The 11,536-nt window shown below is 49.5% G+C and overlaps 1 protein-coding gene across 4 annotated transcripts; it reads left to right on the top strand.

Moving 5' to 3' along the window:
* Nucleotides 1-21: 21 nt before the first annotated feature.
* On the top strand, nucleotides 22-3,648 carry TIPRL (TOR signaling pathway regulator). Of its 4 annotated transcripts, none has more exons than XM_075577004.1 (2): nucleotides 22-119; nucleotides 1,832-3,648. In XM_075577004.1, the coding sequence occupies exon 2, from the start codon at nucleotides 1,851-1,853 to the stop codon at nucleotides 2,655-2,657; it is 807 nt and encodes a 268-aa protein (XP_075433119.1). In that variant the 5' UTR covers nucleotides 22-119; nucleotides 1,832-1,850; the 3' UTR covers nucleotides 2,658-3,648. The 4 variants fall into 4 exon arrangements, with proteins under 4 accessions (XP_075433119.1, XP_075433120.1, XP_075433121.1 ...); XM_075577005.1 differs by having other exon boundaries at nucleotides 83-227; XM_075577006.1 differs by lacking the exon at nucleotides 22-119 and adding an exon at nucleotides 139-247.
* Nucleotides 3,649-11,536: the final 7,888 nt, after the last annotated feature.

The following is an 11,536-nucleotide window of genomic DNA, read 5'->3' as shown; positions in this document are numbered from 1 at the left end:
GTGATGGGAGAGCGCGGCTGTCAGTCAGTGTGTGCGGGGCTGTGATTGGCTGAAGGTGTGTGGGGGGCGGGTTGAGGCTGAGTGTCTGTGCTGAGTGCAGGAGTCCGGTGCTGTGCATGGTCAGTATGGAGTGAGGGAGACTGCGGCGGGGGCGTACTCGCTGCAAGGCGGGGACCTTCATTAGGAGGCAGTGTCACTCACCGGGGCTGAGTCTCACTCATTATAAGGCAGTCTCGCTCATTATAAGGTAGTCTCACTCATCAGGGCTGAGTCACACTCATAAGGTAGTCTAACTCATCAGGGCTGAGTCTCACTCATTATAAGGGAGTCTCACTCATCAGGACTAAGTCTCACTCATAAGGGAGTGTCACACATCAGGGCTGAGTCAGTCTCATTATAAGGCAGTGTCACACATTAGGACTGTCTCACTCATTATAAGGCAGTCTCACTCATCATAAGGTAGTATCACACATCAGGACTGAGTCTCTCTCATAAGGTAGTATCACACATCAGGGCTGAGTCACTCATTATAAGGCAGTCTCACTCATCTGAACTGAGTATCTCATTATAATGTAGTGTCACACACCAGGACCGAGTTTCACTCTTAAGGAAGTATCACACACCAGGACTTGGTCACACTCAGGAGGACTGAGTCTCACTCGTTGTAAGGTAGTCTCGCACACCAGAGCTGTGTGGCTCATTATAAGGTAGTCTCATTCATCAGGACTGAGTCTCACTCATAAGGTAGTATCACACACTAGGACTGAGTCTCATTCATCAGAACTGAATCTCACTCATTGGAACAGGGTGCCCCAATCATCAAGACGGAGTCTCATGCATAAGGTAGTCTCACTCATCAGGACTGAGTGTCACTCAAGGTAGTTCTCATTTATTAAAAGAAAGTCACAATCGGGAGTAAATATAACTCATTGAGAGGCAGACTCGTTTATTAGGATCGACTCCCTCACTAAAAGGCTGTCTCCATCAGTAGGACACAGTCTTTCTCACAAGGTGTCATTAGCTGTCTCTCTTACTCATTCCCAGCACATGCCCTCATAGACTTCTTAACAGTCCAAATACTGTTATTGAAGAATAATTCTGCTGAATAACCAATTTCTGTAATGTATTTACATGGCTTACATGCCTTTTTCCAATGCGCGTACCTATAGAAATATCTGTCCCTGATGTTCAGTGTTTGTGAATATACATATTTTTTCTGACTTAGTGAAAAATAATTTACCCCTTTACAATAAAAACATTCTGCAGTGTAAAATAAAATTATACATCGTTTCCACTTGGCGATAAAAAATACTAATGGCTATATATATTAGTTGAGTGGTTTCCAACTTTTTTTTGTTAAGGAACCCTATAATTATATCGGGAAATTCTGTGGAACCCCAAACCTCTTTAATATCGCGTCTGAGATCAGATGCATTGTAAGGAACCCCAACCCTCTCTAATAGCGCGTCTGAGATCAGATGCATTGTAAGGAACCCCAACCCTCTCTAATAGCGTGTCTGAGATCAGATGCATTGTAAGGAACCCCAACCCTCTCTAAAAGCGTGTCTCCGATCAAGGGTTTGATCAACTGTGCTAGACTCGTAGGCTATGTCTCTTTTAGGGGACCAACGTGAAGTTCCTCATAATTTATACTGTACAGAGCACTACGCTAGAAGAAGATGCCTACGAGGTTTGAAAATAGCTGTACATTATAATATCATTTATGAAGAACCCGAATGTTGGTCACCTAAAAGGTAACGCAACCTACATATCTCCTGGACTAAAACGACTACTAGAACTCAACACTATGTTCCGATTGTTCTTTTGTCAGATCCCATTTGGTCCAAGCTATGATGATTCACGGCTTCAAAAGCAGCAAGCAAGATTTCAATTTTGGACCATGGAAGCTTACCGCCGCCAAGACCCACATTATGAAGTCGGCTGACGTGGAGAAGTTGGCAGAGGAGATGCACATGCCCTCTCTCCCGGAAATGATGTTCGGGGACAATTTTTTAAGGATCCAGCACGCCTCTGGCTTCGGCATAGAGTTCAACGCCAAGGACGCCCTCAAGAGGGTCAACAATTACCAGGGGGCCGTAAAAGTGGCGTGTGCTGAGGAGTGGCAGGAGAGCAGGTCGGACAGCGATCACAGCAAGGAGGTCGTGAAGCCGTACGACTGGACGTACACGACCGACTACAAGGGTACCTTCATTGGAGATAACTTGGTCTTCAGTGTCGTTCCAACCACAGAACGGATCGATACGGAGAAGTTGAAGGCCAGGGAGCAGATCGTGTTCTTCGAGGAGGTTCTGCTGTTTGAAGATGAGCTTCACGACCATGGAGTGTCCAGCCTGAGCGTCAAGATACGAGTGATGCCTTCCAGCTTCTTTCTTCTCCTCAGATATTTCTTAAGGGTAGACGGCGTGCTCATCCGCATGAACGACACTCGGCTGTACCACGAGGTCGACAAGAACTTCATGCTGCGAGAGTACACGTCCAGGGAAAGCAAGGTGTCCAAATTGAGCCACGTCCCTGCTCCCCTGTTCACCGAGCCCAACGAGATCTCTCAGTATTTGCCCGTCACGCAGACCGCCTACGAGAAGTTGGAATTCCCAGACCTGCCGGGGCTGGGAAACACGAGCGTGCCAGCACCCTAACCAACACACTAATGCGGACTTCAAAGGCGGCGCGTTTTGGATAGCAGGGGAGCTGACCGCGCAGTGACACCACATCCATTTCACTGCCAACGGGAGGAAACCCAGTTCCCCCTGTAACCGTTTCTGTAGGCATTAGAAACACACAATACGTTTGTTATCTAGCATTTCCTATGTTGTTTAAAAATGTGGTTTTGTTTTTTAAGTAGACTTCTTGTTCGGAGGTGCAAACCGCTCTCTCCAAATGAACATGCTGCAGCGTATAATGATAATGGGTATCTCCACACACTTCCAGGCACCCTTTTTCTTTGAAGAACGATGGTGGAACATGCCGGAGCTGTAGACCTTGTGCGGTTCCGGACCTGTCTTCCACTCTTCTTTTATAACCTACATGCGCCATTGTTAATAGTAAGGGCGCTCTAGGTCAGCGGTCCTCCACTCCAGTCCTCAAGATGCCATCCCACAGGTTCGGTTTTAAGGATATCCCTGCTTCAGCACAGGCACCTCTATCAGTGAGCCACCTGTGCTGAAGCTGGGCTATCCTGAACTGTTGGGGGGGGGGGTCTTGAGGACTGGAGTTGAGAACCGCTGCTCTAGGTGTTTCCTGACACACCGGACAAGAGAAAGTGTGAGCCGGTAGAAGGAGCAAAGTCCCACTCATCACCGGTCTACACTGCAGCATGTTTGTTTTACGCTGGGACCCCCAAGCAAAGCTCGTTACTACGTCACACTGACTTCTTCCCACGGGGCTCTGAATTGGCCACAACTGTAGTATCTAAACCTGGTGTCTGTACTCGTGAGTACACTTCTGTATGAGTTTAACCCATTTTTTGCAGCCCATGGGAGAACGGGTTAAACCAAATCACCGCAGTCGTCACTATCTTACATTACCAGGGGCATACCGACACCTCCTGTGTCTGTGGATTCTTTAGTTAAAACAATGGGACGGTGTGAAAATTAAAATGCTTTATTAAAAAAAAGTTTGAAAATAAAATGTCTGCCCTCCTGTTTGTCGTCCAGATGTTTAAATATCCAGGTGCAACGTGCCTTGCAACATCTGTTCTCCGGCCTGCTGTAGTGCTTGCTGTTTAGAGAATAAGGCAGGGGGGGGGGGGGGGCTCAACTCCGGTCCTCAAGACCCGCTCCAACAGGTCAGGTTTTCAGGATATCCCAGCTTCAGCACAGGTTGCTCCATCAGAGGCTCAGCTGAAGACTGAGTCTCTGTTTGAGCCACCTGTGCTGAAGCTGGGGTATCCGGAAAACCGACCTGTTGGAGGGTCTTGAGAACCGGAGTTGAGAACCCCCTGGAATAAGGGATTTAACTGCACCCTTGTAATTAACCCTGTTACTGCCCAAGAGATTAATTCAGGAGCGTCAGACGAGTGGCTGAGTAAGATATAGATCAGGGGTGCGCAAACTATTCGCACTGCGCCCCCCCCTGCCTACTCCCCACCTTCCTTTCCGGCATGCGGGGGTCATGTGACATCATGCCATGACCCCGCGGCGTCATTTGATGCTGCGTTGCCATGGCAACGCGTTGCCGAAGACCCAGCTGGCAGCAGGTAAGCAAGTCGCAGAGGCTTCACGCCTCCCCCGGCATTTAATTTAAATGCTGTGGGGAAGAGGGGCGGGGCCTCTATTACCGCCCGCGCCCCCCCCCCACAAAATCTCCCGCCCCCCAGTTTGCGCACCGCTGAATAGATGATTGAGTCATTAAAGCTACAAATCCCCCTGTTATTTTTGTTTAGATGGAAACGGAACCGGAGCTGAACCACTCACTTTTTGTCTCCGGGGGCCCTATAGTCCTGAGAGGAACTTCAGCAAAGTTGCTGGCTTTAAATCTCTGTTCAGGGGAAACAAAATGTCCGCCAAACTGCGGGCGAATAGGAAGCCGCAACAACATCGGCTGTGGCATATTATTGGACGCCCATTTAAATCCCCCCTACGAAACAAGAAAGCAGTACCGGTGACTTCACTGGTAAGTACATCTGGAACATGAAGGGCCTTGGAGCTGCAAATATTGTGTTTCAGCTCCAGGGGGCCATGGGACCCCCTCTTCCTCCCCCCTGCCCCCTGCTTCCCATCTCATGGTAAGGGGCGATTGCTGATATAAAGGGACAGTGTAACAATAAATACATTCACCATGAATAAGAAGATAAAATAACCAAGTGGTTATTTTATAAGACAAGAAGCCAAACGCTTTATAGAGGAGGGGGATCCTATTCCCATGTGTGAAAGTGATGCTGCAGGAGTATGTGGGAATGTGTGACTGTTATCAGGGTGAATATAGGAATAATGTGACACACATACATATGTATATCTATATACAGTAGGGCCCCGCTTCTCGTCGTTTCGCTTCTCGCAATCCGCCAATATGGCGGTATCGAGAAGGGGTTGGCCGAGGTTGCGCATGCGCAAAAGGGGGACGTCCGAGTTTGCGCATGCAGAGAAAGGGGGTGGCTGAGTTTGCGCATGCGCAGAAGGGGGGTGGCTGAGTTTACGCATGCGCAGAAGGGGGAGCGGTCGAGTTTGCGCATGCGCAGAAGGGGGAGCGGTCGAGTTTGCGCATGCGCAGAAGGGGGGACTGTAAGTCTGCACATGCGCAGAAGGGTACGAGATGCCAAAAATCGCCTGTTCCACTTTTCGGCACTTTTCGCTTTGCGGTGGCGCCATGGAGCGGAACCCACCGTATGAGCGGTGCCCTACTGTATGGCACGATCCATGTACACAGCGTGTCACAGCAGTAACACACGGAACATAATAATATGACACATACTGAGAATAAACGCTTTAGGAATAAAAGAAACAATAGGAAAAGGAGTCCCTGCCCTGCAGAGCTTACAATTTATTATAAAAAGGAAATAGCCGTGTTAGTCCAGTTGCAATAGTGCAGAATAAATGAGTTCTTCAGTATTAGGTGATAAATTGTTAGTCCAAATAAAAAAGGTATCACCTAATACTGCAAAACTATATACAGTTGTGTGAAAAAGAAAGTACACCCTCTTTGAATTCTATGGTTTTACATATCAGGACATAATAACAATCATCTCTTCCTGAGCAGGTCTAAAAATTAGGTAAATACAACCTCAGATGAACAACAACACATGACATATTACACCGTGTCATGATTTATTTAACAAAAATAAAGCCAAAATGGAGAAGCTATGTGTGAAAAACTAAGTACACCTTATGATTCAAGTACATACATATAATACGATCTCGTGGTGCAACGCCTCCACCTGGGAGGGATCCCAACGGAGTGGGAGGAGGCCCTCACAGGAAACAATCACATTAAGCAAACAGTTGTAAAACAGAACTGGCTTAACTGCATAGCATGTACTTATTCATAAATCAACATGTGTCCCTCTCTAGAGGAGACACTGACTACTGCGTCTCGCAGGACGCTCCCACCTACACCGGGGGATCCCACCCAGTGTCCAATAACCCCACACAATATGTCCCCCACCCTTAAAGGGAGAGGATATGTGTGACTGCGCAGCCACTAGTCCCGTAATAATAATATATGTAGGATCGTTGGTGCACTTGGTGATGGTTACCTGCCGAGCACTCCAGTGCCCGGGCCTGCAACGGAGCTTCGCAAAGGATCCGATGACGGAGGAACACAGGAACTACCGTCCGGGGCGATCCCACCCGGATGGCCTCTGCAGCGGTAGCGGAGGTCTGAGCCCAAACCTCTGGATGGACGCGCAGCGTCCGCTGTGTCCCTAACTAACTCTGTGTAGTAAGGGGCAGGGTCCCTAACCTGGGGCCTGTCCCTACAACACTCAACTACTGGTGACTCAGGGCTATCTGGGGCCTAGGGGGCTGCTGGCCTAGTGCAGGGAGTCACTGACTCTTGCACCCTACCTCCTTCCCCTAGCTGCTCCTGGCGCCGACTGACCAACGTGCTCAGAGCCCGCGAAATGTATCAATCCCTCTGTGCAGGGAGATACTCTAGCCCTATTGGCTCCCTGGCGTCACGTGGGGCGCTCAGAGGCTCATGGGACTTGTAGTCCCTGGTAGGGTAGCGTTCTCTCGCTTATCACTGCGCATGCACAACGCAACTTGCAATGGCGGCGTCCTGCACCGCGAGCCGCTGGGACCTTTGCAACGCGACTGCGGCCCTAGCAACGGCCCGCGCGCGTCCCCGGCAACCGGCCGCATCCCTAGGATAGTGCGCTGCTCGCGCACATGCCCCCACACCTCCCCGCGAACGGCCGCAGTGAGTACGAGGAGGGGGGGGGGTCCGCAACGGAAGGGGGGACATGGCTACATCCTCCCCCTGGAGAAAAACCCAACGTCCACGCTTGGGACACAACTCAATATAACTATGTACAAAAGTTATATATTGAAAATGGCACAATATTGTAATATAATAAAATTGCAACAACCAATGCGATCTTAACTTATCATCTCTAGAACAGATTGCGCATTTCAGTGAACATATTTATAACTGAGGCTAGCTTGGCTTTAGCTTGCTGCTGAGACTCATAGTGAGGTGCCCCTAATGAATCATAAGCCACTCTAGTGGGAGGGCGTCTCACTCACTGACTTTTGCGAGTTTCGGTCTCAAATTCTTCATCTTGAGAGATATCATCGTAGGCTTGAGGCCTAGACTCTCTGGCAGTGGGTGGACCAGTTTGGGGAAAGTCTCTTTGTAACGGAACATTGTCTCTTTGTACTTGAACATTGTCTCTTTGTAACTGAACATTGTCTCTTTGTACTTGAACATTGTCTCTTTGCGGCACAAAACTCGGGGTGTTTGGATCTAACGATTGATTACGTGATGAACTCTCTGAAGATGGTGTTTGAACCGCAGGATCATTACCCGTTGCTCCTTTGGGAGGTGCCCACCAAAGGGTCTTGAATTATTTCCTCTGTGGTCCCTGAATTCCCGGTAGACTCTTCAGGCTCAATGTCATCTACTACTGTTTCTGGCTCACCTTCTCCCAGTTGTGGGATAGGTAACAGATGGTTTCGGTGCCAGACCTTGATCCTGCCATTCACGTCACGTATGCGATAGACAGGAAGACCCGGCATTTGGGACTCTACTTGGAAGGGTCCCTCTCTCCAGCGATCGGCTAATTTGTGCTTGCCAGGGATCCCTAAGTTGTGTAACAGAACTGCGTCTCCCGGTTGAAGTTCTCGGTACCGTACTTTGTGATCGTACCTCCTTTTGTAATTGGCGTTCAATCTGGCGGTAGCTCTTTCTGCTAACTGATAAGCATGGTGCAGACTGTCCTGAAGTCTTTGTACATATTTATAGTGGGCCATATTGGGTACCCCATCGGTAGACACCCGCATGCGTATGTCAATTGGCAATCTGGCTTCTCGTCCAAACATCATAAAGTATGGTGTGTAGCCGGTGGACTCGTGCCTAGTGCAATTGTAGGCATGTACCAAAGCCTCTACATGCTTGCTCCACTCCCCTTTTTGGGAATCCTTCAGTGTGCCAGCATATACAGCAATGTCCGATTAAATCTTTCCGGGAGTGCATCTCCCTCGGATGATAAGGAGTAGTCCTTGATTTCTGAATGTTCAACAGTGTTAACAATTCTTTAATCAACTTGCTCTCAAAATCTCGTCCCTGATCTGAATGCATCCTGTTGGGCAGGCCATTGTGCACGAAATACTTCTCCCACAGCACTTTAGCCACAGTGGTAGCTTTCTGATCTTTTGTGGGAAAGGCTTGCGCGTATCGAGTGTAATGATCTGTCACTACTAGTACATTCCCTATACCCTTTGAATCAGGCTCTATACACAGAAAGTCCATACATACTACATCCATAGGCCCGGAGCTCTTGAGATGGCCCATCGGGGCAGCACGAGTGGGCAGGGTCTTCCTATGAATGCATCGTAAATACTTCCGGCAGTGTTGTTCAATGGACTCCCTCATTCTTGGCCAGAAAAACCTGTCTCGCACTAAACCCAGAGTCTTATCCACCCCCAAATGTCCATGATCATCATGTAGTGATCTTAAAACTAGGCCTTGCAGTCGCCGGGGTAGAAAGAGTTGTCGACGATCAGGATGATTGTGGAACTGAACAACCCTGTAGAGTAGCCCGTTATCCATCTTGAATTTGTCCCATTCTCGCATGAGGAGGCCTACCTCATTGGAAGGAGCTCGTTTCACTAGGGAGGGATCATTGTGGCGTAGCGCCTCTCGGACAGCCGTAGCCGCAGGATCACGTGTCTGTGCTATTACCAATTCCTTGCTTTTGGAAGGCCTTGAGGTCGACACCCTATAGAATCCGCGACCCTTAACTCTGAGAATGCCACTCGATCATCTACAATAGCCGCAGTGGAACACATGGCTCTCATCCCTGGTCCCGGGATTTCTTCCCAAGGCCCGTCATCCGAGATCTCGCCCAATCTCGATCTTCTAGGGAGAGCATCGGCGCCTATATTGAGAGGTCCAGGTTTATATCTTAAAGAAAAACGGTAATTGGCGAGGGTGGCCATCCATCTATGACCGGTCGCATCTAATTTGGCTTTTGTTTGTACATAGGTCAGTGGATTGTTATCCGTTCTGACTTCGAAGGTAACCCCGTAGAGATAGTCATGTAGTTTTTCAGATATAGCCCATTTGAGGGCAAGAAACTCCAGCTTGTGGACAGGATAATTCTTTTCACTGGGGGTCAGACTTCTACTTGCATAGGCCACCGGTCGCAGCCCAGTAGGATACTTCTGATGTAGCACCGCTCCCAATCCGTTAAGTCTGGCATCTACGTGCAGGATGTACGGCTTCTCAGGGTCAGCATAAGCCAGGACTGGAGCTTCCGTTAAACTCTTTTTAAGCCCTTTAAACGCTTCTTCACATGCTGGTGTCCACCGATCACCGAAAGGTGTTCTCGGAGTGGTCTTCTTCTGCTTGGGTTCTTCTGCATAGACTTTCAGCAAGTTGTTCAGCACGGCCGCTTGCTTGGAATATCCATCTACAAACCGCCGATAATACCCGCAAAACCCGAGAAAGGACCTCAGTTCCATCACATTCTCGGGTCTCGGCCACTTCACCACCGCCTCTACCATGGCCGGATCAGTAGCCACTCCATCTGCCGATACAATATGGCCCACATAAGTGACCGAGGTCCGGCAGAAACGACACTTGTCTAGGGAGAGTTTCAATCCTTCTTGATCCAGTCGGTCCAGCACCTTCATCAGCCGAGTCTCATGTTCTTCGAGAGTTGCCCCGAACACAATTATGTCGTCTAAGTATACCAGACACTCCCGAGGACACATGTCGCCAATCGTCTTCTCCATAAGCCGTTGAAAGGTGGCCGGAGCACCGCAAATACCTTGGGGCATCTGGGTGAACTGATAGAAGCCCAACGGACAGACGAATGCCGTCTTTTCCTGATCAGCCGTGCTCATGGGAACCTGGTAGTATCCCGATCGAAGGTCCAACACGCTAAACCACTGGCTTCCGGACAATGCACTGAGGATCTCTTCTATGCGTGGTAGCGTGTATTGGTCAGGCACCGTACGTTTATTCAGAGTTCGGTAGTCCACGCATAATCGCACGGACCCATTCTTCTTACGGACCACCACAATCGGCGAGGCATAAGGGCTTTGAGATTCGGTCACTATGCCGGCGGTTTCCATCTTTTTCAAGACACACATCTTCTACGTCTCGAGGGGCTATACGCCGAGACCTTTCTCTAAACGGAGTCTCGTCATTCAGACGGATGGTGTGCTGAGCACTTCTACTGCATCCCAAATCCATCTCGCTAGTAAAGAACACTCCCCATCTCTCTCTCAACTGATCACGTAGCCTCTCCTTCCATTCCTCTTCCAGGGGAGACTCTCCGAAGTCAAATTGTAGGTCCTCAGGCTCCCCCCCCACGCAGACGGCCTGGACGGTTGCTGTATCGTCTACAGGATCCACCGGGTAAACTCTACCCAGCCGTTGTCCTCGTTCCAGTGACACCGCATGAAGCGTCATGTTTTGGATAGTCACCTTAACCTTCCTGGGGACTTTGGATGACCACTCTCGTACTTCAGGTATCATCCGATATCCCCAATGGAGTTCAGACTCGGGAAGGGTCTCTAGCGAAAAGTATCAGTCCTGTTCATACCGTTGGGGGTACTTGATCAGTGCCGTCACACACTGTACTCCTCTGGCGGAATCTCCAGTAACCCTTGCTGTAGATTAAAGATATCGCCATACTCTTCTTCATATGCCACTCGATAGCATTCTTCCCGTAGGCCAGCGGCTATATTCAGGGATGCCAACGGTAGGTCACCGGCTTCTTGCAGGAAGGAGCGAATCACCGACCTCACTATATCTGCATTCGTACCCAGTATGATGGGGGCACTGGGATGTTCTCGAGCCTCCGGGCAGACCAGAGCTTCCACCACCATGGGGTGCGACTTGTTAGTGTTCAACTGGAGGATGTCTAACTTGACCGCCACTATTCCGTCGATGGGGTAATCATCTTTGCTCAGCCCCCACAAGGTCATCTGTTCGGCAGACTGCAAGGGCAGGTGGCTGAGGTGCTGGTCATAAAATGGATGGTAGATGATGGTCACCTGTGACCCAGTATCCATCAATGCTGAAGAATAGATCCCCTCCACAATGATTCTGATTATGGATGTGGGCCCTACTCGACAGTAAGCGTCTGGTTGTGGATTTTCTGTTGTGACAGCATCCCTTGAGTCTTTTTCTGTCTCGGGTAATGCCGGGAAGGAAGTGAGGGCTTGCTGTGCCCGTACCGTGTAGGACTTGGCGACCGTATGGGGTTTCGAGGATTTGAGCAGAACCTTGAGATATGTCCGTCTTCCCCACAGTTGTAACAGCGTAAGTCCGGGCGCGATCTTGCCCGGCCTGAGGACCGAGGGGGCGATCGGGACACTTCAGTAGCCTCTACATCTTTCTCTTTCTT

The sequence above is a fragment of the Ascaphus truei genome, chromosome 19 (genome assembly GCF_040206685.1).
Source record: "Ascaphus truei isolate aAscTru1 chromosome 19, aAscTru1.hap1, whole genome shotgun sequence".
NCBI lineage: Eukaryota > Metazoa > Chordata > Amphibia > Anura > Ascaphidae > Ascaphus > Ascaphus truei.
This window is presented reverse-complemented; position numbering and strand designations above follow the sequence as displayed.

What these genes read in the sequence shown, in the direction of transcription:
- TIPRL (XM_075577003.1), top strand. Translation starts at nt 835, where the DNA reads ATGCATAAGGTAGTCTCACTCATCAGGACTGAGTGTCACTCAAG. An exon ending in AGGACTGAGTGTCACTCAAG is followed by an intron (nt 879 to 1,831) that starts GTAGTTCTCATT and finishes TTCTTTTGTCAG; the next exon opens with ATCCCATTTGGTCCAAGCTA.